Source organism: Moschus berezovskii, chromosome 9 (assembly GCF_049115385.1).
Source record: "Moschus berezovskii isolate FMDL1 chromosome 9, NW_MosBer_1.0, whole genome shotgun sequence".
NCBI lineage: Eukaryota > Metazoa > Chordata > Mammalia > Artiodactyla > Moschidae > Moschus > Moschus berezovskii.
In genome coordinates this window covers 72,493,461-72,520,569 of record NC_142468.1, presented here as the reverse complement: position 1 = coordinate 72,520,569, position 27,109 = coordinate 72,493,461, and the positions used below count along the sequence as shown (strand labels likewise).

General features: G+C 40.3%; 1 protein-coding gene across 5 annotated transcripts in view; it reads left to right on the top strand.

Moving 5' to 3' along the window:
* The window catches only part of CDIN1 (CDAN1 interacting nuclease 1), a 242,271-nt gene that overhangs the window by 122,658 nt on the left and 92,504 nt on the right, over positions 1-27,109 (top strand). For all 5 annotated transcript variants that reach the window (XM_088839823.1, XM_055437269.2, XM_088839824.1 and 2 more), the window contains 2 exons: positions 11,562-11,627; positions 12,220-12,325. In XM_088839823.1, coding sequence (XP_088695949.1) covers positions 11,562-11,627; positions 12,220-12,325 — 172 coding nt within the window. The remainder of the gene's footprint in view (positions 1-11,561; positions 11,628-12,219; positions 12,326-27,109) is intronic.

The following is a 27,109-nucleotide window of genomic DNA, read 5'->3' as shown; positions in this document are numbered from 1 at the left end:
TGTTGTAATTATTTGATAATTTTAAGAGGGGGTATACATCATGAGGAACGCTGGGCTGGAAGAAGCTCAAGCTGGAATCAAGATTGCTGGGAGAAATATCAATAACCTCAGATATGCAGATGACACTACCCTTATGGCAGAAAGTGAAGAGGAACTCAAAAGCCTCTTGATGAAAGTGAAAGAGGAGAGTGAAAAGGTTGGCTTGAAGCTCAACATTCAGAAAACGAAGATCATGGCATCTGGTCCCATCACTTCATGGGAAATAGATGGGGAAACAGTGGAAACAGTGTCAGACTTTATTTTTTGGGGCTCCAAAATCACTGCGGATGCTGATTGCAGCCATGAAATTAAAAGATGCTTACTCCTTGGAAGGAAAGTTATGACCAACCTAGATAGCATATTAAAAAGCAGAGACACTACTTTGTCAACAAAGGTCTGTCTCGTCAAGGCTATGGTTTTTCCAGTAGTCATGTATGGATGTGAGAGTTGGTTGTGAAGAAAGCTGATCGCCAAAGAATTGATGCTTTTGAACTGTGGTGCTGGAGAAGACTCTTGAGAGTCCCTTGGACTGCAAGGAGATCCAACCAGTCCATTCTGAAGGAGATCAATCCTGGATGTTCATTGGAAGGACTGATGCTGAAGCTGAAACTCCAATACTTTGGCCACCTCATGCGACGAGTTGACTCACTGGAAAAGACTGATGCTGGGAGAGATTGGGGGCAGGAGGAGTCGGGGACGACAGAGAATGAGGTGGCTGGATGGCATCACCGACTCCATAGACATGAGTTTGAGTGAACTCCAGGAGATGGTGATGGACAGGGAGGCCTGGCGTGCTGTGATTCATGGGGTCGCAAAGAGTCAGACATGACTGAGCGACTGAACTGAACTGAATACCATAAATATTCTCCAGTGAGAGCTGAAGACACCTGATAAATTAGGAAAGTGGCCTCATATTACTAAATTAAATTTTGATATGTAAAAGCAGCAAGTTTTTTTTGTATAAGAGGAACAACTGAAATATTCATTGTATGGAAGAGGGTGAATTAGATAGAAATTATCTTTTAAAATCTAATGAAAAATAAGGTGTATAATGCCTTCAGAACCAATTGGAATGAATGTCCTGTGCTGCACCCTGGGGTACTTTGTTGAACTACGGAGTTCCAGTATATTATAAAGTATTTGATCATATTGACCACTCAGTGGCCAAAAAGGTATGGCCAAATGTGTTGTTTGAAGCCAGCAACTGAGCAGTAATATTTTCAAGACCGCTTGGTGCAACTCTCTTGGCACCATCTGCTTAAGGGTAGTCAAGCCCTTGGCACCGCTTCTTCGCTTAATCTAGTTTTTTTCTGCTTCCTTCCTAAAGACTGGAGACCCAAACAGGGAGGAAGAGCAAAGGGCTCACTCTTGGCTTAAACTTAGTCCCAGGTCCTCGACTCCCTTGATTCTAGGAACTGAAGGCACTAGATTGCGTTGGTCACAGCTGACAAAGGCAGCGCAGAGACACAGCAGGAAGTCACTGCTGTTTGCTAACACGTTCAGAAAGGGGATTTAAAATGGAACGGGCTCATCTGTTCCTCTTCACTCTAGGATCTAACAGTAATTCTTTTATTGAAGCATACCAAAGATGATCCTTAACTCGTATTTGGCTCTTTTCATGTAACCTCAGTCCTGTTTTGAAGTCATTTCCTTATCAGTATTCAAAGAAGTTGTTATTCTATGCATTTTAAGCATTTTAATGTAGTACTGAATTAATACATGCTTATTTATGGTTAAAACCTGAAAACCCAAAGCCCCTTATGGAGTATCATTATGGGTTTGTTCTTTTACCTTGTAAATACTCCCTTTACAATGAATAATCAGATCTAGAGTATTGTACCAGGTAAATTTAGATAAATCATCAAAAACATAGGTATATAAATAGACTACTAATCTCATTTTATATTTTCTTGTTTTCTGTGCGCTCCTTGAATTTTGTTTCAGAGACATTGCAGGCATGTTTGTTTTACTTTGATTTTTTTTTTTAATAAGTGAAAGTAAAATCAATCAGTCCCTCTGTGTGTCTTTCTTTCTCCCTTTCTCTTCCCTTTCCTCCTTCCCTCAAGTCTGAACTACTTTCAAAAGACAAGGATTCTTACCGTTTATATATTACCCCTTCTTAAGAATTACGACTTCCTGAAATTTTTTATCTTATTTAAAATTTTCCACCTATTGCGCTCTATATGTCATTTTATAAAATACGTATTTTATCTGACCTCTCTAAAACCAAGAGGTCAGATAGAAGAGCAAAATAAAAATAAATTGCTTTTATCATAAGCCTAATAATTTCTTAAATTTTCCTGATTCATAACCATGTACTGAACAGTTGCCATGGCACAGGATTTGTTCTTCAGTTGCTAAGTCGTGTCTGACTCTTTGTGACCCCAAGGACTGCAGCACGCCAGGCTTCCCTGTCCTTCACCATCTCCAGGAGCTTGCTTAAATTCATGTCCACTGAGTCAGTGATGCTATCCAACCTTCTTATCCTCTGCCGCCCCTTTCTCCTTTTGCCTTCAGTCTTTCCCAGCATCAAGGTCTTTTTCAATAAGTCGACTCTTATAGTCAGGTACACAGGATTTAACCAGGCACTACATTGGAAAGGAAAAATGAAGCCTCCTTTTCATTGAAGGTTTAGGTGTACTTATGGATTTATCCTATCTTGTACATTTATCCATTTTGTACTTCTCAAAATTACATTGTACTAAGAAGAGTCAATGTTGAATAAGTGACTTTAGGTTCTTCAGCTAGAAAATATATTTTACTCATATATTTATTCCAACAATCAGTTAGTGAATCAGGTACTATTTTAAGCCCTAGATACAAGAGAAATGAAGGCCCTGCTTTTGTAGCTATGGTCAAGTTACAAACAAATTACAAGCAAATGAATACAGGTAATTTCTAGCAGTTTCCTCAGAGATCTCATAATTCTTTCCTTCTTTTCATAATTCAGTCATTCTTTTCAGTTAACTTTTGCAAGTATGTTCTCTGCATGCCAGGAAAGTGAAGTGAAAAAAAAGTGAAAGTGTTGGTCATTCAGTCATGTCTGACTCTTCGTGACCCTAAGGACTGTAGCCCACCAGCTCCTCTGTCCATGAAATTCTCCAGGCAAGAATACTGGAATGGGTAACCATTCCCATCTCCAGGGTATCTTCCCAACCCAGGGATCAAACCCAGGTTTACCTGCATTGCAAGTGGATTCTTTACCAGCTGAGCCACGAGGGAAGCCCAAGAATACTGGAGTGGGTAGCCTATACCTTCTCCAGGGGATCTTCCCGACCCAGGGCTTGAACTCGGGTCTCCTGCATCGCAGGCAGATTCTTTACTGTCTGAACCAAATTAGTTTGAAGATGATGATAAGCACTCCTTCCCTCCAGCCCACACACACTATTGCCTTGTCCGTCCTAATAAAAATGCACTTTTAGTGCTTCTCACTTGATTGTCTTTGTAGTGAAAATAAATACATTCAGGGCCGTGGTCCTGCTTCTCCTGTGAACATTTTTAAAGAAGGTACAGATTATGTTAAAAACCAATAGCTAGCCTCAACATAGGAAGAAAGTGCTATGGGCTCGTAAGCAACTTTTCCTGAAGTAGCGATAGAATTTTACTTACTCATCTTACTCATCTGCTCTCTTTCAGCAGCCTCTTCCTATTTCCATGTGCTTCTCAGGTGGCTTGCTGAACTCATTAGCCTGGCTGTATTACCACTAAAGTAATACACTGTAAACAGTGCTAACCACTGTTTCTTTTGGTGCAGCAAACCGTTGCCTTTTAGGTACTTGCTATGGGCATGTACCATTAGGAGTAAATAAATAAAGCAAGTCAAACTTGGATCCTTCTAGGAAATTTTCAAATAAGTACACATCAGTTCTTTCCAAGTATAGTTAATTTAGAATGAGCACTTATTGATGTGCATTTAAAGTCTCAGAAGATGCAAAGAGCTTGCTGCCCACTTTAGTCTTGGAGAACAGGGAAATTGACCAATTAGGCATTGTGACCATCCTTATCCCTTCTGCTAAGGCTTTGTTCCATTTCTAGTATCAATGAAATGGAAAATGTGTCTTGTCTGATGGAGATGTTTTAATTTGTATCTCTCAAGTAATTAGTGATAGCATATTTTATTTTATCACCTCTGTCTTTCTTTTGGGAGTGTGGGGTGAGAGGAGGGATTTGGACACAAGGCAAGGGAGAAAAGAAAAATAGTGACAGCCAGAAGACAAGAAGAATGTTTGCAATGATAGGGAAAATATGAAAGAGCTTGTACCAAAGACTGAAGACAAACATTCATCCTCCATGGGTTGGCATTTCTGCAGGTTGGAGGGACTTTCATTAGTGACTTCCATAGCCCCTGTCTGGTGCAAATTCTTGTTAAGTTTGGCTTAATAAGGATGGTTCCAGAGATATTTTATTCTTTCCAGTGAATGTTGCCCTATTAGTAGCAGCTAACAATTACTTTGAGTGACACCTGAGAGACATTTGCTTCATCCTGCCTCACCCTACCATGTTTGGTCTTGCATTATGACAGACCGGCATATTTTACGTAGGTGCTTTTTCTAGCATTCATGTACTACTCTGTGGGACTCCAGGAGGGTGCAATCTGTATAAAGCCAAATAGGCTTACTGAAGGATATCCCTTGCTGTAAGAAATTAGGATCTGTGTTTCTGAGAGTTCATCTACTCCTGCTGCTTTATTCCCTATCTAAAGCAGCAGTGCTCTGGGGAAGTGATTATGATGTGATATGGAATTATGACTTCAGGTGAAGAATAGGCAGTGGGAACAGATGAGATTCAGAATACTGAGACTGTGTACATGCAGATGTTAGCCGTTGAAGGTAAGAGACGAGATAAAACATAGGGTTACGTAGGCTAAAGGAAACTAAGATGGTTGGATGTTTCTGAAAGTATCAACTAAATTCCTAACTAAAGGATAAAAATAAGATACAGTTTTCCTGGTAACAGGAACATTATTTTGAGGGGCAGAATGTGGAGAATCTGGGGTCTGTTCTCCCCTTCCTAAAGAAATCGTCAAGGTGAGGGACCATCTTTTACTTACTCATCTTACTGACTTTGCTTGTGCATGCTTCTCCCTGGGACCAAGAGAAAAGAACCACAGATACATGTTTGCTGCCGAAAGGTTCTTTAGAACTTTGAAGACAAGTTAGCCTGTCCACTTATGATGGTAGTCCTCCTGCTTAAAGCCCACAGCTCTTCCCTCAACCATTGCTCTGGTTAGATAACTCGCATCAGCCAACATCTTCTTTCCTGGCCACTGCTGATAAATTAGAACTACTTTGGTTGTAAGTGACAGAGATCCAGTCAAACTGGATTATACGCACACACACAAGGGAGAAATATTGGTTCAGAGATAACACGTGTGACGTTCAAAGAAATCTGCGTCTGATGTGTCTAAAATTTAGAAGACAAAATGATGCCAACAGTATCTCCTCTTTTTTCCTTTTTGTGTTTCTTTTTTCCAATATAGGCTTCATTCTCAGAAAACAAAGGTGATCCCTGGCAATTGCTAATTTGTTTACTCTGTAGAGTTTGTAATCCCAGGGGGAAAGTGGTGCTTCTCATTTTGCCCCATAATCAATCTTAAAAATAGGCTCTGATCAGCTAGTCTGGGTCACGTGTCCACTCCTGGGACCAGTGGTTGGGGGTTATGTTTTTCACCGCCCACCCGAATCAGTTGTGAGAGTAGATTGGCGATGCCAGTCAGGGCAGGAAATAGGACAGAAAAAATAAAATATCTCACCCTATAAAAAATTAGCTACAGGTTGCAACCTTATTCCCCATAAACAAAAAGTATTGGAGGGTCACATCTGTTACTGTTATTGTTAGATGGGTTCCTTGGTCCTGTGTGTTTGTGTATCAGTGTGTAGAGATCTCTTGTATGCCGCCGAACTACTAATATGCCTCCCTCCACCGAGATTGGTTCAGGCACAGCAGGTTCTCACATCAGTGACAACAGCTAAAAGAGCTGGGGCAGACAAAGGCTGACATTCATCCATTGCACAGAATTTTGGAGTACAAAGGACTCTGACCATTCAGTCCCCCTGTTCTGTTTAGTGGAAACTTGCCTCAGACCTCGCATCACAGTTATTACTTCACCCCTGCCCCCCGAACAGCTTGCCCTGAAATCTTTTTCACTCTACCATGCTGGTTTCTGACTTGTCCCTTCTCTTGTGGTATTAACCAAGAGAATTTAGAGTGATACAGCTGAAGCTCCAATACTTTGGCCACCTGATTAGAAGAGCCAGCTCATTGGAAAAGACCTTGATGCTGGGAAAGGTTGGGGGCAAGAGGAGAAGGGGATGACAGAGGTTGAGATGGTTGGATGGCATCATAGACTCAATGGACATAAATTTGAGCAAGTTCCAGGAGATAGTGAAGAACAGGGAAGCCTGGCATGCTGCTGCAGTTCATGGGGTCGCAAAAAGTCGAACACAGCTTAGCAACTGTAGAACAGCAGCAACAGAGTAAGATACAAAAGGAAGAGTTTTGCTTCTGTTGTCCGTGTTCATCTTCTCTGTCTCCAGAACCACCAGTCAATGGGGACCAGCCTACCCTGCCTCACTTTGCACTGTTCTGACTTGTGACCCTCCCCCGCCCCATTTGTTCCCTGTCTTTAGGGCACTTTAGTTTTCACTAGTATTGTCCCCTTAAAGACATAAACAAAGGATAAGGTCAGAGCAGTCAGTTGTATTCCTTATTAGTGGCTTTGATAAGAGGCTTTGGGGAAAAAGATTGAAAGTAATGGACGTAATGGAATTTTTAAGTCCTCTAAAGATTTTCATTCATCTTGGTCTCCCCATTAAATGCATATCTGTTCTATGTACCTTTGCACATGGTTTGCATAGCATAATAACATCTATTATCAAAACCCTGCTAAATTCTTTAATTAGGTAGAAAGCCTGTGAAACTTACTTCCAGAGAAGATAGAAATATGGGATGTGAAGGTCACAGCTCCAATTATTGAATGAAACAGTATTTGAGGATTTAAAAAAAGCACACAGAAAAACAAAATACTAGAGTAGAAAAAATATATTGTAGTTTTCATTTGTATTGAAGTGTCTTTTTTGCCCTTCCCCAATTTAGTAAAAAATGTAACCAATGTTAAAAAGATTCTTTTTGTCATACAAGGCATTTTAACCTAGGATTTTAGAAACCTTTTGACAAATTCATAGATAAAGGGCCATGTCAGAATGTTATTTTTCTTTTCATTTTCAGATGTTATGAACGGGAATTTTGCATAATTTCTCTGAGAATAACTATATTTCTTAAATTTAAAGCCTTTTAAGGAAAGAAAAAAGGAAAACTTCAGACTTTTTCTTATAGTCCTCATGCCCTGCTATGATTCTTAAGTATATTGTTAACTAGTTTCAGATGTGTTTTGTTCTCTGACTCAAAATCAGCCCTTTCTTTTAAAAAAAGAAATTGTGTAATTAGTACTTAATTGCTGTGGATATTTTGGGCATTTAGAGGAGAGGGTAATTAAAAGGCCAGAGAAATTAAACTTTCACAGTGATCTTTACATTTATGTGATTCCTTTTTTAAAATGTCCTCCAAAGGCAAGCCTGACAACTTAAAAATAAATGAAGAACTGGATTGTTTTGAAAAATTTAGCATCAGTTTTATCTGTAGATGCAGTTTCATTGGTTTTTTAGTTATATTGGAGAAAGGATCATTAAAATGCTAGAAATCAAGAGTTAATTTTGTTCACTTCCTCTTCAGGCAGGTGTCAACTAAACAGTGTCCAAGACCCATCCCCGCTCTTGTGTTTTCAAATCAAATGAGAATTTTTTTGCTGCTTCATAAGTACTACACATGATGAAATTTAAATATTTGCCATAATTAAAACTTGTATGTGGTCTGTTGGGACAAGCCAGAGCTTGGTTGAGATGGGCTCTTATCTGTGTCTGGCTATTTGAAAGGCCCGGGTGGTTGGCCACCTGATACAAAGAGCCAATTCCTTGGAAAAGACCTTGATGCTGGGAAGGATTGAGGGCAGGAGGAGAAGGGGGACAACAGAGGATGAGATGGTTGGATGGCATCACTGACTCAATGGGCATGAATTTGGGCAAACTCTGGGAGATAACGAAGGATAGGGAAGCCTGGCATGCTGCAGTCTATGGGGTCGCAAAGTTGGACATAACTTAATGACTGAACAATAACAAAAAGATGTTGGCAGTCACTTCTGCTGACCTCTTTCATTGTATCATGTGTAAGTTGGAATGTTAGAAGACTCTATAAGCTCAGAAGTACTATGTTTCATGAGGTACCCTTTATCTAAAAATCCTACATTTTGTGGATCTAGAGGCTAATGAGTCTTCTTTTAAGTGAAACTATTCTTATATTAATTTTGATAATGAATACTTGGACTGTGACATTAACAAGCTTGTTCTTGTTGTTTAGTGGCTAAGTTGTGTCCCATTCTTTGCTAACCTATGGACTGTAGCCCTCAGAGCAGAGGCTTCAGGCTCTGGGTGTGGTGGGAGCCAGGCCTATGCACAGTAAGACAAGGGGATGAACAAGGAATCAGGCAAGAGGTAGTGTTTTGGGTGATGAGTGAGCCGTAGCCTCTAGATCTTAGCGTTTGAACCCTGACCCATCAGATGGTCAACCAAATTCTAAATCCATACCCAGTGGTTTGGATAATGATCATGGTAAGGAATCTTTAACCGTCTGAGAACCAGGAAAGGAGCATAATGCAAAGGCCAGGAAATCTGGTCAGATAGATGGGGTTGACTTAAAAATCTCTCAGTGGAGTGATCTTTGATAGAAACGTCCATCTCCTGGGGCTGAGACCAGGTGAGCAGGGACAGCTCTTCATGAATACCACTTCCTAGACTTGTCCTGTCATTTTCTCTAAATTTTGCCAAGTAAAGGAAAATCTAGGTTGAAAGGAATAGTGTGAAGGTTGAAACAGAGGAGGTAAGACAGAGTTTAGAAAATAAAGAACAGAGACAATACCCAATGCATAATAACAAAGTATTTCAGATGTGTGGAGTAACCTCTTTACTTAAAAAAGAAAAAATGTAGTATTGCTGGTGGTGGCATGGGTTTCTAGAAGCTGTCTTTTGACTGCAGTTACGGTTGAATCACCTTTATGCTGAGAAGGAGGGATGTGGGGGCGGTATAGAGAAAGTATAGGAGTACTGTATTACAGTTTGAGGTTCTCCACAGAAAGATGGAGGGATTCTCTGATGTTTATGTTCAGTTTGAGGAGTTTAGGTGTTTTTTTTTTTTTTAATTTTTCACATTAAGTAAGTCATGAAATTTAAACTGTAGATACTGTGTTAGTAATTTGGGTGCACTGAACAGGGGTGTAACTGCCTTTTAAGGGATTTTAGTGTGTGCATTTGGATTGCTTGGTGACCTTTGAAATTTTGTTTTTAGCCATTGTCAGAAACATCATAATTTTTCCTTCTGAAACAGATTTTGAACACCTGCAAAGGTTGATCAAACTAGGATAGTTTTAATAAACTATTAATCTCTCTTCTTTAATGTCAACCCAGCTTTTAAAGTCACGCAGTCATATTCGACTTTTTGCCACACCATGGACTTTACAGCCCATTTAATTCTCCAGGCCAGAATGCTGGAGTGGGTAGCATTGGGAGGGGATCTTCCCAACCGGATCAAACCCAGGTCTCCCGCATTGCAGGTGGATACTTTACCAACTGAGCTTCATAGCTCTTTACCAACTGAACTACAATAGCTCAATTGGTAAAGAATCTGCCTGCAGTGTGGGAGACCCCAGTTTGATTCCTGGGTTGGGAAGATCCCCTGGGAGAAGGGATAGGCTACCCACTCTAGTATTCTTGGGCTTCTTTTGTGGCTCAGCTAGTAAAGAATCTGCCTGCAATGCAGGAAACCTGGGTTTGATCCCTGGGTTGGGAAGATACCCTGGAGAAGGGAAAGGCTACCCACTCCAGTATTCTGGCCTAGAAAATTCCATGGAATGTATAGTCCATGGGGTCACAAAGAGTTGGATACAACTGAGCGACTTTCACTTTCATAGCTTTTAAAACTGTTTGTCAGCTACCTGAAACGTCAACTCTAGGCACTTGGGTTGATTTAATAAATGCCTTTTCCATTAAACATTCTTGTAGCCAGAATGCATTGAGAGGATAGAAATTTTTTCAGTCTTGTTCATTTACAGTCCAGTTTTCCAAATTCTCTTGTTTTTAAAGTAAGATTACTTTAATTTTATTTCCTTATCTCAACAGTTATGTTGGTATTTTTTTATCTTTCAAGCAGGGGAGATTGGTTTGAATTCTAGCATCAGTCCTTCAGAATTTCAGTAAAGGATACCAACTTTAACCAAATGTAATTAAATATCTAGTTTAAGTGTATCTTATCATTAAAAGGTTATTTATGTTTAAAATGCTGACCTTTCAGGATGTACACAAGAGTGTTCTAAAACAATTTCTGAACGTTGGCCATGAAACCACTGTCTTGGCCTGACAAATGAATTGGAAATAAGCTACCCAACACTGGGAATGGGTCATTAATTTTAATCAAAGGTGATGCAGGAAGGCGAATGGGATGCATGACAATGTCAACAGCCCAGTAGATGTTAAGAGACCACACAGCCTTCCTTGTTACTTGGTTGGGCCATTAGTTGAGGTTGGGTGAAGACAGAAAGCCATGTCTGGAATTGAATGACCAGGTCACTCCAAAATCTAACAGAGAACTGCTCATTTCAGTATCACATTGTAATGCCATTAGAAGTCAAGGACAGCTTTTAGAAAATATTGGAGGATTTTTTTTTTTTTTTAAACCAAGCATCAAGCTAGTTTTTTCCAACTTTGACAAGCTCTCTGTTTTCCTGCCTCCTTTCCTCCTGACTACTCATTGATATTTACAGAAGATCAAGAAATCGAACAGACTTAGAAAAAAATCTCAAAGCCTGTTTGCTTTTCAGAATTACATATTGTTAGTTGTAAAACTCTGGTAAATGCCAGAAACAATAGCAGACCAAAGGTATTAAGCAGGGTAATTAATTCTCTGTGGGGATCTCATTGTCCCTTCTCTCTCTCTTATATTCTTGTATGTAGAAATAGTTTCACTAATTGAAACTAAACTTTCTTAATGGCTTTAATGAAAGCATTTGTTTTATAATTGTAAAAGCCAAAGTGCTCATGCCTTACTGTAAATTGTCAGTATGGGTTTGATAACATTAGCAATATTCATGATGGTGGAAACCTTTTCTTTTAATCAGTAAGTATATTTCATTATTTTGAGTATATTTTCAATTATAAGAAAGGTAGCATGTGACAGCTTGAATTAATGATGTTTATAATAAAGATATAAAAATGCAGAAGGGACAAAGAGACATTTTTATATCTCTACTTCAGGTTTGTGAAGAAAGTTCATTTATTCTGACACAGCACTGCATACATAAGAATGATATGTGTGACTGCATTAGTAATTTTTACACATTTTTAAGAAAGAAAAGCAATTATATTGCTGTCTTGTTAATGGAATACTGTGATAAGTAATAGTATTTGTTCTTCCTGTAGATGAAGATCAGCTTCGTGCAAGGGGTTATGACAAAACACCAGATTTTATTTTACAAGTACCAGTTGGTAAGTCCTTAGACTCTACTATGCATTTGTTTATAAAGAGATGTGTTTTTTTTCCATAGCTTTTAAAATTTTTGTTAATATTAGCAAATGTTACTGAAGAATCTATATTAGCTTGATAATTTTGTATTCAAATGTGTGAAATAATTGCAAAAGATTTTTAAATGGCAGAAAATAATAGGTTCAGAAGAAACCTAAGCTTTATAAACTTTTACCTATGTTTAAGAAATAAGCATGTCTTCGAAAGACATTTTGGTTACCATCTTCAAGTCATTTCTCTATATATTGCATTTTTAAAACAGATTTCTGTGGAAAAGCCAGGCTCACTTTGGTTTGCTTTTGCATTACTTGTCAGTTTATATAGGCAATCTCAGAACAGACTTTTGTAAATGACAAAAATAAAAGGGATATGACTGTAGCATAAACGTTCCTTGTCACAAACAGATACGATGTGTTGTTTTATAATTACGTACATAGATGATGGTGAGGGTTAAGCCTCTCTTCATTAATGTGAAGCATGGAGACACCCAGACAGAGTCAGAATTTTCAATCTCCCCTTCCCTTTGCTCTGTATTCGTAATGCTTTGTTCCTTAGCTGTAGAAGGGCACATAATTCACTGGATTGAAAGCAAAGCCTCATTTGGTGATGAATGTAGCCACCATGCCTACCTGCATGACCAGTTCTGGAGCTACTGGAATAGGTAAGGCCCCATTATTTTTCTCTTAAGATAAACGATACTCAGCTGAAATTTCATTAGAAAAAAAATACTTTGTTTAGGTGGTAAAAATGCTAGTAGCCTTTGTTTCTAGTAAATACACAGACTTGATTAATGTATTCATTTCAGATAATTTCAACTTCTCTGCGTTCATAATGTTGCTTCACTTTTTAAAACAAAAAATCTGTGCATGAGGTCAAAATTAGTATATACTCCATTTTACAGTGATAATATTGGTGTCACTTAAAATACGAATAATAGGATGTGATATATATTATTGACACTGACTTTTATCCTCTTGATGTGAAAGTTATGCCTTCTATCAGATCTTAAAAAAGTATTTTATCCTCAGCTCTCTGAGGAAAGTATCCAAACGATATGAAAGTCAAAACGAATTACCTTCCAGTGATAGAAATGCATTTACCTACCAACTTCAACCAACATTTCCAAAGGCATGGGGATCTCAGTGGTTAAGAAAAAGATGGTGTTGGAGGAAGGGGGAGGATGCTATATTACTGAGTACCCCCTCATGTGTCTGGGCCTGCAGATTATCTCAGTTAATACTCACAAGAAAGTGTGATTTGGGGATAATGGGATTTTATTCACAAGATTATTTGGTATAATGGGATTTTATTCCCATTTTGCAGATAAGGAAATAATATACCTACAGCTAGTTATCATGCATTGTCTTGGTCACTTCTAAATCCATGCTATTTTTAGTATATCTCTGTTGATGTTTACAACTGTTGAAACTTTTGCATTTGCTATTATTGGAGTCCTAAGCTTTCATATCCGGAGAAGGCAATGGCAAGCCACTCCAGTACTATTGCCTAGAAAATCCCATGGATGGAGGAGCCTGGTAGGCTGCAGTCCGTGGGGTCGCTAAGGGTCGGACACGACTGAGCGACTTCACTTTCACTTTTCACTTTCACACATTGGAGAAGGAAATGGCAACCCACTCCAGTGTTCTTGCCTGGAGAATCCCAGGGACGGGGGAGCCTGGTGGGCTTCCGTCTATGGGGTCACACAGAGTCGGACACGACTGAAGTGACTCAGCAGCAGCAGCAGCAAACTTTCATATCACAGATTTTTTTACCCATTAGACCAGAAGGTGGGTCAAAGGGTAACCTTCCTAGATTAACTGTGTTCCTTGGTACTAAACAACTTTAAGAATACGATGGTAGGATGGCGTTGGTTTGGATCACTAAGGAAGGAGACAGTAACATCTGTGGGCAGTAGTCTTACCTTGGAAGAAAACAGTGACAGTCTCCAGAATTTGGCATTATATTGTTGCCCAGCTTTACAAAAGGCCAATGGCCTCGCCTGCAGCAGATGTGCTAAACTAAGCCCGCGTTTGCCATGGTAGCAATGATCATGACAAAATGCTGAATGTAATGGCTTTCTTGATTTTCTTGTGTAATTGTGCGTAGCATCCGAGCTTTACTTTACAGGGATGGAGGAGGAAAGTGCAAAATGTTTTAGAAATCAATGCTGCTTCAGCGTTTCCTGTCTTTTATTCAGCCATTATTCAAATTAGCAGTAATGTGGTAAATTGAATTTCAGATTTTTAGCAATTTTATGATGAGTTGGAAATAGTAAAGAAAGCATCATTTTTGATAGTATAGGGAAAGCAATGACAAGAAAATCCAATTGTTTAGGTTGCTAAAGGATTTCTCTCTTTTTTTTTTTTTTTTTTGTTTAAACTGCTTAACTCAATCATTATGAGTCAAGACTGTCTTCCCACTTTGGTACTGGTCAAGCCTTTTATGAGAAACAATTAGAATTTGAATCCAAAATAGTAAAGCTTACTTAAAAATTCCAAAGGCACGTCTTCATTCTAAAGCAGCTCAGCTGTTGTCTACTCTGTGCTCAGCCCTCACCATTTTAGAGGCTGATTAAAATAATCAAATCACCTGTATGATAAACTATGGATTATTCACATGGCTGGAGGGGGTTCTGAGCAGTGGATGATTTAATGGTTTGATTTGGACTAGATTTTGGATTATTTTGTTGCATGCTGCTTTTTAAATTTTAATGATGTTTTATTTATACGGTTACTACTATTGCTACAATTATTACTATTGACTTATGTTTCTTAAACACTTTCTTTGAATGTATGCCAAGTAAGTGCACATATTTCACTTAGGGTACGTTTTGTGGTAAGGGAAAGCCAGATTATTCAAGAGGGAAATGCTCTACCCAGAAGTCACTAGTTTACCAAATGTCTGCAGTGGGGCCAAGAAAAGCAGGTCATACTGACATTCACTGTGGACCATAGAGGCATTTACTGGTAAGTAAGACTTGTCAGTGATGGGGCATTTTGACTGAAGAAAAACTTAGCCCGTTGACCAAAGTTTGGGAATCCTACTTTTTTCATATTTTCGCTTCAACACAACTCAACATCAGTTGCTAAAATTCCTCAGAGTTGGAAGAAATTGTCTCTCCCACCTGTAGGTAACCTTTCAAGGAGGCTGTTGGTTGCAGTTTGGGCTAATTGCTTTATTTGTTTGATAAGCCTCTAGTCAACATAAAACTGTTATCTAATGTCACACTGTTTTTAGATTTTCTTCCAGTTTTCTTGAGATATAATTGCCATACAGCACTGTGGAAGTTTAAGGTGTATCTACAGCATAGTAATTTGACATACATACATCACAAAATGATTATCAGAATTGTCGCCCTATTTTTAAACATTGGATCATATGATAAGACTGTTCAGTTAATGTTGGAAAAATCGTAATCTTGTCTAAGCCTATTTTTCTATATAAATAACTACAGAGCCCCTAAGTTTTAGTGTAATATTTCTCTGAGTTTTCTTTTTATGTAAATTGATATTCTTACTCACCCTATAAGCAACTCCTGACAAAGTTGACCACACCCTCCCTCTTTATTAAAGCTTTTTTTGGTTTGTTTTTGGCTTCCAAGAGACATTCTTCTGAGATTTTTTTCCCTGACATTCCACCTGTGTATTCTTTCTCCTTTTCTGGTTCTTCTCCCTCTTCCCAGCTCTAGGCTTGGAGGCCCTGGAACTCAGTGCTCACCCTCCTCCCTCTTCTGTCTACATATTTTCTGGGTGTTCCCTGGAGATCTCACCAGAGACTGTGGCATTCTAGTCCATCTCGTGCTGCTATCTCTAACTTTCATCCCCAGCCCTGAGATATCCCCCTAGTACACATTTGTTTGTCTAGCCAGCTGTTCGCTCAGTATCCCCTCCTGGATACCTAATAGATATCTCAGACTTTACATATCCAAAATTAAACTCTTGACTTTTCTCCTTAAGCTTCTTAGACTCTTATTTCCTCTCAAGCTCAATGAGTGGCATCGCAATCTCTCCCAATACTCAAGCCCCAAACCCCAAGTATCATCACCAATTCATCAGCAGGTCCATTCAGCCCTCCCTCAGCACATTTCAGGTTGTGCCGTGTGTCACCACCCCACCTGCTGTCGCGTCACAGTCTGTCATCTTCTCTCGGACTGTTCTACCACAGTTTCCAAACTGGTCTTCTTACATCAGCACTTGTACTTCTACGGTCAGAGTTTCATACCCTAGGCAGAGTGACTCTCAGAAAATATAAATCAGATTGTGTCACTTCCCTGCTTAACACTCTTCAGTGACTTCCCATCACATTTAAAATGCAATTGATATCCTAGAGGAGGGAGATGGGGTGGGAGGTGGGAGGGAGGCTCAAGAGGGAGGGACACATGTACACCTGTGACCGATTCATGTTGACGTATGGCAGAAACCAGTACAATATTATAAAGAAAATATTTACAATAAAAAATTTAAAACAATCCAAACTCTGTACCACGACATTCAGAGCCCTGTATGACCTGCCTCTCACCACCCTCAGTTCTGTCCACACCTGTGCTCTCCCTTCACCTAGAGTTCTCTCTGGCTCTTAAGCCTCCTTGGCAGCTTTCTCCATCTTCCTTGAATCTACGCTGCTTGTTTCTACTTCAAGACCCTCACTCTGGCTAATCCTTCTGCTTGGAACTGTCTTCACTTGGATCTCCACATTGCTCGCCCTTTACGATGACGTTCAGCTGTCTGCTCAGATCTCCCCTCCTCAAGGGGACCTTCCCCAACCTGCCAGTCTAGACGGTGTCAGCCCCAGTCATTTCTCTCCTCAGGCAGCTTCACTTTTCTTCATAAAATTTACCCTTATCTGAGGGAATGAATAAGACTGTAGTTAAAAACACAGATTTACTTGGCTTGAAAGAGTTTTGTTTACCTTTTGTGTTGCTATTTCTAATGACGACACGTGTGCAGCTCATTCTTTTATAACCTAAACTTCAAGAATTTTTTCTATCTTAATTTACTTCAAACAAATTTAAGTTTTGCAATAGGCACCTTCTCTAAAATCGGATTAAGTATAGAACTTAAGCTGCCTTTCCGGCAAGTAGGCCCTCATCCTGGGTATGAATCTTGATTAACAAGCTCCTTAGAACTCTACAGTCTCCACTTCTGTGGGGTTTAAAGACTGCCTCTGAGAAGCAGCATTTGGGCCATAACAGAGCCCCAAATTATATAGGGCTATGTATACAGTTGTATAGAAAATACATGTATATTTACATATATCAGTGTGTATATATATATGTGTGTGTATATATTTGTATGAAAAGACTCTGATGCTGGGAAAGGTTGGGGGCGGGAGGAGAAGGGGACGACGGAGAATGAGATGGCTGGATGGCATCACCGACTCTGTGGACATGAGTTTGAGTGTACTCCGGGAGTTGGTGATGGACAGGGAGGCCTGGCGTGCTGTGATTCATGGGGTCGCTGAGAGTCGGACACGACTGAGCGACTGAACTGAACTGAACTGATATATGTATATCAGGATATTTCGGACTACATATATATACAAATTTATGCAGTTGACAACAACAAAAAAAATGCCCTCTCATCCTACTTTTCTAGTCAAAGACAATTTGACCTACGTTATTAAGTGCATTTTCATTTTGAGATGATGACAGGTAAAGAAAAAACTAATTCTGTAGTCTGAGGCCAGAATATACATGGGTTCTAACTTGTGGCCTTTCAAAGAAGCAGAAGCAGACACCATAGACTCACTTTAGTGGTTGAAGACAAAATGGGTCAGTTTGGATGAAAATACTGATGAACCTAAATTACGAAGAGCCACATGCAACCATACAGCACATGAACAATGCCCAACAGCACTGAGTCAGGAACATGGAAATCTCATATGTAAGCTCAGCCCTGTCCCCTGCCATTCTGGGCACATTCTAATACGCTGTCATCAGTGGAATCTTTTTAAAACCAAAGTGCACTTGGTTGCTAATACCTCTCTACTTCTCTCAAAGATCTAAGCTTACTGACTGGAAAGAATAAGGCAAAGTTTTGTTTGAACATGATTTTCCAATTCAATGATCCTTGATGTAATGGGAGAAATCTATCCAGTTCTTGGGTTTGAAGCCAGGCCTTGCCACTCTCTGGATCCATTCCTGGAAACAGCTTGCTTAACCTCCCTGAGCCTTTGGTTTTTTTCCTCAATAAAATGGGGTTAATAATACCTTCTTCACATATTGTTGTGAAGATCAGTTTAATACATAGAAATCACTTTCACAGTGCTTGGCAATCAACAGATGTACTGTCCTCTGTCTCTTTTGCCTGAGTATCATGGTCTGATGGAATGTAGAAATCTTCTCAGCAGGTATTTTAATTTCCTTTTCTGCTAGATAAACTCCTACTCGGCTCACTTCAGCACTCAGCCTGACTGACATCTCTTTGGGAAACCTTCCTGTAGTTCAGGATTGGGTTCAGTGCCCTTCCTGTGTTTTCCTAATAATTTCATAGCATTTATCAAATATTGTAATTGCTTGTTTTACGTATCACTCTCCTCCAGTTAATATATTGAGTTCTGTCTTATCTGTTTTATCCATTGTCAAATGTCCAGAAGCCGGTGGGATGCCTGGCACATAGCTGCCAGTAGGTGGTCATAGATATTTATTGAACAAATGAGTATATGAATGAATTTTCTGATGCATAACAGACAACAATGTTTTGAATCAACCGCTAAGGGTTGTGTTAGACATTGTGACATTAAAACTCAATAGGAGGACTTCGCTCATGATCCAGTGTTTGGAGCTCCCTGGTCAGGGAACCAAGATCTCTCTTGCTGCACAGCACAGCAAGAAAGAAAAAATAAAAACACAACAGGGCCAAAATTTTTTCTTTAAGAATGCCACTATAAGTATGGTGAGAAAAATGCTTCATTTTTCTAGAAAACTTTTATAGGCTTTCCAGATGTATAGACTTTTGCAGATGTTTACCATGAAATATAGCATGTTTACTTGCATACAGTTTTAAAATAGAAAATAACCAATAACTACATGGTAAATACTCTGAAGTTTTTTAGGCATATGTTTTTAATCTTAGATTGATTACTTGCTTTCATAAAACTTCAGCACGGTAGGTATCTCATTTGAGATTTGACATGAAATGCCTTAAAAATCCAAGAGTAAGAATAGAGACCTATGAACATAAGAATAGAGACCTATGTACAGTGTGCCTAAATATTTAGGGTTATGTTTCAAGTTAACAAACAGTAAATAAAGTCTATTTTATCCTGCATAAAGATCTGGAAATTCTGATTTGCATTAAGAATTCCTAGATTCCTTGGAAATCCATGCTGCAGGTGGCAGTGTAGACAGAAGTGGCCCTACTACATAACCCATCTCCCTTTTCTTACAACTTTTGGCTCCGTCCTGGGACTTCCCTGATAGCTTAGATGGTAAAGAATCTGAGTTCTATGCAGGAAACCTGGGTTCAATTCCTGGATCGGGAAGATCCCCTGGAGAAGGGAACAGCTACCCACTCCAGTATTCTTGCCTGGAGAATTTCACAGATAGAGGAGCCTGGCGGGCTACAGTCCATAGGGTTGCAAAGAGTTGGACATGACTGAGGAGCTAGCACTAACATTTAGGCTCCATCTTACACCTGGGAAGGTTTCAAGCATGTCCCAGCCTGCACATCCAAGTTCCGTGTACCTTTCCACAAACTTCTGCTCTTGGTCATCTCTCAGGCCAGAGGTGCACACTCTGGTGGTCTGCCCTCTTATCAAACAGGCAGGCTCTAGGAGTGATCTCAGAGCTATCCAGTCAGGAAGTTCCGGGGTCCCTGGTAACATGGAACGCGGCCTAGAAAGGTATTAGAGGGGAGAGACATCAGGTGAAGATGTTCCCTTTGCTCCACAGACTCCTCATCCCCACACGTGTGTGTGTGTGTGTGTGTGTGTGTGTGTGTGTGTGTGTGTCTGTTAGTCCCTTAGTTGTGTCCTACTCTTTGTGACCACATGGACTGTAGCCCGTCAGGCTCCTCTGTCCAGGGAATTCTCTAGGCAAGAATACTGGAGTGGATAGCCATTCCCTTCTCCAGGGATCTTCCCAATCCATAATTGGGTCCTGCGTATTGCAGGCAGATTCTTTACTGTGTGAGCCAGCAGGGAATCTCTGGGCTGGGGTTCAACCAGAAGAGGCCAGAGCAGAATCCTCTTAAGTTTGGGTCCAGGCTATGGACCCCTCTTGACTGGGTCTAAAGGATAGTACCAAAGTAAGCAAGTGTATTTGTCTTCCAAAGTCATTTCTTTGCTGGTATTAGGATATGAGGGGAGATGAGCACCAGAGGAAATAAAGTCTTGATCATATTTTATGTCTCCCTGAAAAGATGAAGAGCTGAGTTCCATCTGTGGGATTTTTGAACCTTTGGCTCCAGAAAGTCTACTCTCCTAGAGGCAATGCTAAGCTAATACCTCTGCCACAAGAATCGATTTGACTTTAGTTCTTACCTCTAAGTATTTTTTTAAAGATTGGTTATCTACTCAATGGTTTACTGATTGCTTTCTCTGGTCTGTGCTAACTTGAGAGATGAGGCATTTAGAATGGGGCTGCCAAGCAGTTAGACTCAAGGAAGGTATTTTTCAGAGGATGGCCAAAGTTTTTTTTTCTGTATGAAGATACTTCCAGGAAGCCTGCAATTAGCCAAATCACAGATTTCCAGTTATTTCAGTCTTGTTAACAACACATCTGTCTCAAGTTGGAGAATGAACCTCAGTTATAGATGCTCTTGGAAACCTTCAATTACAGCAGCCTACGAAAACACCACTGCCGTATACTAACAAGCAGTCCTCAGCAGCAACAAGACACAGATTGACTAATAATTAGCAAATGCACTGCAGAAGGCCTCTCTAAAGGTAAAATATAATAATTTGCTTTTCCATCTCTTATAGTGGAGCTGGTTGTGAGATACTGATGTCTCCTTGCTCCAAACAAATCCTTGACATTGTTATTAGCTGGAGTAACCTTGAAATATTTATTTAAAAGTGAAGGAAGGGTCTTCTGTGTATATAATACTTTGAGTTTTCATAATGTACCTTTTTTTTTTTTTTTTGCATCTGGAATGTGAGTAGCAAGAAATTTCCCCATGAAGGAATTCATGTTTTCTGCCATTGTTAATTGTTTTCAGTGTTGACTTGAAATACAAAGCTGAATGAACAATAGAATGTTGTCTTAGGCTGTTGAAATGATATTTGCAATAAGGAGATGGTGGTTGAGAAAACTGGTATGAGCTGACGAATTAAAGGGAAAAAATAGACTTATAAAAAAAATCAGTGAATTACAGTTCCTCAGAAAGGTGTCTGATTATTGTCGTCAGATATATGCAAGATTTTTTCTTTTTGATTGGTTGACCAGTTTCCCAAATCCAGGGACTTAAGAATTGTGGAAAGGATGACTCTTCTTGCTAAACTATTATGATAGAGTTAATATGAGTCACGTATGTTTCCGAGGGATTACCACAAATCAAAAGTTCGCTCAGGAGATGATTGCACATTCTTCTACTCCACCATCTTGTTAGAATAGTGATACCCCATGTCCAAGGCCAAAGGAGAAGCCCCAACAAGACGGTAGGAGGAGCGAGTCGCATTTAGAATCAAACCCCATACCTGCCAGAAACGCTTGGAGGGCTCAAACAAAACCTTGTGCGCACCAGGGCCCAGAGGCCCCACAGAGCCTGAGCCAGACTCGCCTTCGAGTGTTTGAGTGGCTCCTGAGGAGGCACTTGTCAACAGTGACTTGCCACAGGGACCTGGGCTCTGGCTGCAGCACACCTGGGTTACCCAGCCTGTGGCATAAGCCCTCTTGGAAGAGGTCACCATTAGCCCCTCCACAGAGCCGCCGAGCAGACACCCCACAAATTGCAGAACAATTATACCAAAGAAATTCTCACACCGTGAAGAAAGTTCTAGGACCTGCAACAGATTTCCCAAACTGGGGATCCAGCAAAGGGACTGAGAACCCCCAGGGAATCTTACTTTGGAGGTGACTGGGACACTGAGCCAGACTTGCCTGTGAGTGTCCAGGAGTCCAAACAACACGGAGGAAACACAGCCCAGCCCTTCAACAGAAAATTTGATTAAAGATTTACTGAGGATGGCCCCGCCCATCAGAACAAGACCCAGTTTAGTCTCTCCCTTCAGGAAACTTCCTTAAGCCTCTTATCCTCATTCATCAGAGGGCAGACAATGAAAAGCACACTCTCAGAAAACTAACCAAACTCATCACATGGACCACAGTCTTGTCTAACTCAATAAAACTATGAGCCATGCTTTGTAGGGCCACCCAAGACGGACCGGTCATGGTGGAGAGTTCTGACAAAATGTGGTCCGCTGGAGAAGGGAATGGCAAACCACTTCAGTATTCTTGCCTTGAGAACCCCATGAACAGTATGAAAAGGCAAAAATATATGACACTGAAAAATGAACTCCCCAGGTCAGTAGATGCCCAATATGCTACTGGAGTAGAGTAGAGAAATAACTGCAGAAAGAATGAAGAGACGGAGCCAAAGCAAAAACAGTGTCCAGTTGTGGATGTGATGGGTGATGGAAGTAAAGTCTGATGCTGTAAAGAGAACTATTGCATAGGAACCTGGAATGTTAGGTCCATGAATCAAGGCAAATTGGAAGTGGTCAAACAGGAGATGGCAAGAGTAAACATCAATATTTTAGGAATCAGTGAACTAAAATGGACTGGAATGGGTGAATTTAATTCAGGTGACCATTATATCTACTACTGTGGGCAAGAATCCCTTAGAAGAAATGGAGTAGCCCTCATCGTCAACAAAAGAGTCTGATGTGCAGTACTTGTGTGCAATCTCAAAAACGACAGAATGATCTCTGTTCATTTCCAAGGCAAACCGTTCAATATCACAGTAATCCAAGTCTATGCCCCAGGCACTAATACTGAAGAAGCTGAAGTTGCACAGTTATATGAAGACCTACAAGACCTTCTAGAACTAACACCCAAAATAGATGTCCTTTTCATCATAGGGGACCAGAATGCAAAAGCAGGAAATCAGAAGATACCTGGAGTAACAGGCAAGTTTGGCCATGGAGTACAAAATGAAGCAGGGCAAAGGCTAACAGAGTTTTGCTAAGAGAAAGCACTGGTCATAGCAAGCACCCTCTACCAACAACACAAGCGATGACTCTACAGATGGACATCAAGATGGATGACACCTAAATCAAATTGATTAAATTCTTTGCAACCAAAGATGGAGAAGCTCTATACAGTCAGGAAGGAGAAGGCGATGGCACCCCACTCCAGAACTCTTGCCTGCAAAATCCCATGGATGGAGGAGCCTGGTAGGCTGAAGTCCATGGGGTTGCTAAGAGTCAGACACGACTGAGCGACTTCACTTTCACTTTTCACTTTCATGCATTGGAGAAGGAAATGGCAACCCACTCCAGTGTTCTTGCCTGGAGAATCCCAGAGATACGGGGAGCCTGGTGGGCTGCTGTCTATGGGGTCGCACAGAGTCTGACACGACTCAAGCGACTTAGCAGCCGCAGCAGCATACTGTCAGCAAAAACAAGCCCAGGAGCTAACTATGGCTCAAATCATGATCTCCTTATTGCCAAATTCAGATTTAAATTGAAGAAAGTAGGGAAAACCACTAGACCATTCAAGAGATAATGACTCAAATCAAATCCTTTACAATTATAGAGTGAAAGTGACAAACGGAGTCAAGGGATTCTGTCTGACAGTACCTGAAGAACTATGGATGGAGGTTCGTGACATTGTATAGGAGTCAGTGATCAAGACCATCCCCAAGAAAAGGAAATGCAAAAAGGCAAAATGGTTGTTTGAGGAGGCCTTACAAATAACTGAGAAAAGAGAAGCTAAAGGCAAAGAAGAAAAGCAAAGATATCCCCATCTGAATGCAGAATTCCAAAGAATTGCAAGGAAAGATAAGAAAGCCTTCCTCAATGATCAATGCAAAGTAACAGAGGAAAACAATAGAGTGGGGAAGACGAGATCTCTTCAAGAAAATCAGAGATACCAAGGGAATGTTTCATGCAAAGATGGGCACAATAAAGGACAGAAAAGGTGTGGAACTAACAGAAGCAGAAGATAGTAAGAAAAGGTTTGATTTGTGGTTCAGTTCAGTCACTCAGACATGTCCGACTCTTTGTGACTGAAAGGACTGCTGCACACCAGGCCTCCCTGTCCATCGCCAGCTCCCAGAGCTTGCTCAAACTCGTGTCCATCGAGTTGGTGATGCCATCCAACCATCTCACCCTTTGAGATGGGTCGTCCCCTTGTCCTGCCTTCCATCTTCAATCCCCGCAAAATGATCTTCATGATCAGATAAGCACGATGGTGTGATCACTCACCTAGAGCCAGACATCCTGGAATGTGAAGTCAAGTGGGCCTTAGGAAGCATCACTACGAACAAAGTTAGTGGAGGTGATAGAATTCCAGCTGAGCTTTTTGAAGTCCTAAAAGATGATGCTGTGAAAGTGCTGCACTCAGTATGCCAACAAATTTGGAAAACTCAACAGTGGCCACAGAACTGGAAAAGGTCAGCTTTCATTCCAATCCCATAGAAGGGCAATGCCAAAGAATACTCAAACTACCTCACAATTGCATTCATCTCACAGGCTAGCATAGTAATGCTCAAAATTCTCCAAACCAGGCTTCAACAGTATGTGAACGATGAATGATGAACTTCTAGATGTTCAAGCTGGATTTAGAAAAGGCAGAGGAACCAGAGATAAACTGCCAACATCCACTGGATCATCAAAAAAGCAAGAGAGTTCCAGAAAAATGTCTACTTCTCCTTTGTCGACTACACTAAAGCTTTTGACTGTGTGGATCACAGCAAACTGGAAAATTCTTAAACAGATGGAAATACCAGACCACCTTACCTGCCTCCTGAGAAATCTGTGTTGAGGTCAAGAAGCAACAGAACCAGACATGGAACAACGGACTGGTTCCAAATTGGGAAAGGAGTACATTAAGGCTGTATATTGTCACCCTGCTTATTTAACTTATATGCATAGAGTACATCATGAGAAATGCTGGGCTGGATGAAACACAAGCTGGAATCAAGATTGCCAGGAGAATTATCAGTAACCTCAGATATGAAGATGACACCACCCTTATGGCAGAAAGTGAAAAGGAACTGAAGAGCCTCTTGTTGAAAGTGAAAGAGGATGTGATAAACTGACTCCTTAGAAAAGACCCTGATGCCTAGAAAGATTGAAGGCAGGAGGAGAAGGGGACGCCAGAGGATGAGATGGCTGGATGGCATCACTGACTCGATGGACGTGAGATTGAGCAAGCTCCAGGAGTTGGTGATGGACAGGGAAGCCTGGTGTGCTGCAGACCATGGGGTCGCAAAGAGTCAGACACAACTGAATGACTGAACTGAATGGGAACTTACTGTGTGTCTCAGGGAACTCAAACAGGGGCTCTGTATCAACCTAGAAAGCTGGGATGGAGAAGGAGATGGGAGAGAGGTTCAAGAGGGAGGGGACATATGTATACCTATGGCTGATTCATGTTGAGGTTTGACAGAAAACAACAAAATTCTGTAAAGCAATTATCCTTTAGTTAAAAAATAAATAAGTTTTAAAAATGGAAAAAAAAAAGTGAAAGAGGAGAATGAAAAGCTGGCTTGAAACTCAACATTCAGAAAACTAAGATCATGGCATCCAGTCCCATCACTTCATGGCAAATAGATGGGGAAACAATGGAAACAGTGAGAGACTATTTTTCTGGGTTCCCAAATCACTGCAGATGGTGACTGCAGCCTTGAAATTAAAAGGCACTTGCTCCTTTGAAGAAAAGCTATGACCAACCTAGACAGCATATTAAAAAGCAGAGATATTACTTTGCCAACAAAGGTCTGTCTACTAGTCAAAGCTATGGTTTTTTCCAGTGGTCATGTATGGATGTGAGAGTGGGCCATAAAGAAAGCTGAGCGCCAAAGAATTGATGCTTTTGAACTGTGGTGTTGGAGAAGACTCTTGAGAGTCCCTTGGACTGCAAGAAGATCCAACCAGTCCATCCTAAAGGAAATCAGTCCTGAATATTCACTGGAAGGACTGATGCTGAAGCTGAAACTCCAATACTTTGGTCATCTGATGTGAAGAACTGACTCATTTGAAAAGACCCTGGTGCTGGGAAAGATTGAAGGCGGGAGGAGAATGGGACGACAGAGGATGAGATGGTTGGATGGCATCACCGACTCAATGGACATGAGTTTGAGAAAACTCCATGAGTTGGTGATGGACAGGGAGGCCTGGTGTGCTTCAGTCCATGGGGTCACAAAGAGACAGATGCTACTGAGCAACTGAACTGATGATAAACTGATGATATTTCATTTGCTAAAAATTCATTAAGAAATTTTACATCTGCTTTCATGAGAAAGATTTGTCTGTGATTTACTTTTTCTTCTAAACTCTTTACCTGATTCTGGCACTATGGTAGCCTTATAGTATGAGTTGGGAAGTAGTCCTTTCTTGGTTTTCTGGACAAGTTTGTGTAGAATTGTTATTTCTTCATTAACTATTGGGTTCAGTTCAGTTCAGTCACTCAGTCATGTCCAACTCTGTGACTCCGTGGACTGCACCAAGCCAGGCCTCCCTGTCTACCACCAACTCCTAGAGTTTACTCAAACTCATGTCCGTTGAGTTGGTGATGCCATCTAAGCATCTCATCCATAGGCATCTCCTTCTCCTCCTGCCTTCAACCTTTCCCAGCATCAGGGTCTTTTCAATTAAGTCAGTTCTTTGCATCAGGTAGCCAAAGTATTGGAGTTTCAGCTTCAGCATCAATCCTTCCAATGAATATTCAGGTCTGATTTCCTTTAGGATGAACTGGCTGGATCTCCTTGCAGTCAAAGGGACTCTCAAGAGTCTTTTCCAACACCACAGTTCAAAAGCATCAGTTCTTCAACACTCAGCTTTCTTTATACTCCAACTCTCATATCCATACATGACTACTCCCAGTCAAATGATCTGGGGATATTTTTTGTGGGAAGATTTTAAACTGATTAAAATTGATTGATAGATATAGGGATTCAGGTTATCTATTTTTTTTTCCTCGAGTGAACTTTGATACTTTGTGCCTTTTAAAGAGTTTATTCATTTTATTTAAGTTGTGGAATATATTAGTATAAATTTATTGAGAATGCTCCCATATTCTTTTAATATCTGTAGAATCTGTAGTGGTGTCACCTTATTCATTCCTGATGTTGATAATTTTGTCTACTTTTCCAGATCTCTCTGTCTAGAGCTTTATCAATTTTACTGGCCTTCTGAAAAAATGAATATTTTGTTTTATTGACTGTTTCCTGTTGGTTTTCTTTTGTCTTTTTCATTGATTTTTAATCTGATTATTACTGTTCCCTATTTTAGCTTCAGTTTCATTTGCTCTTTTTTGTTTCTAGTTTTCTAAGATGGAGCC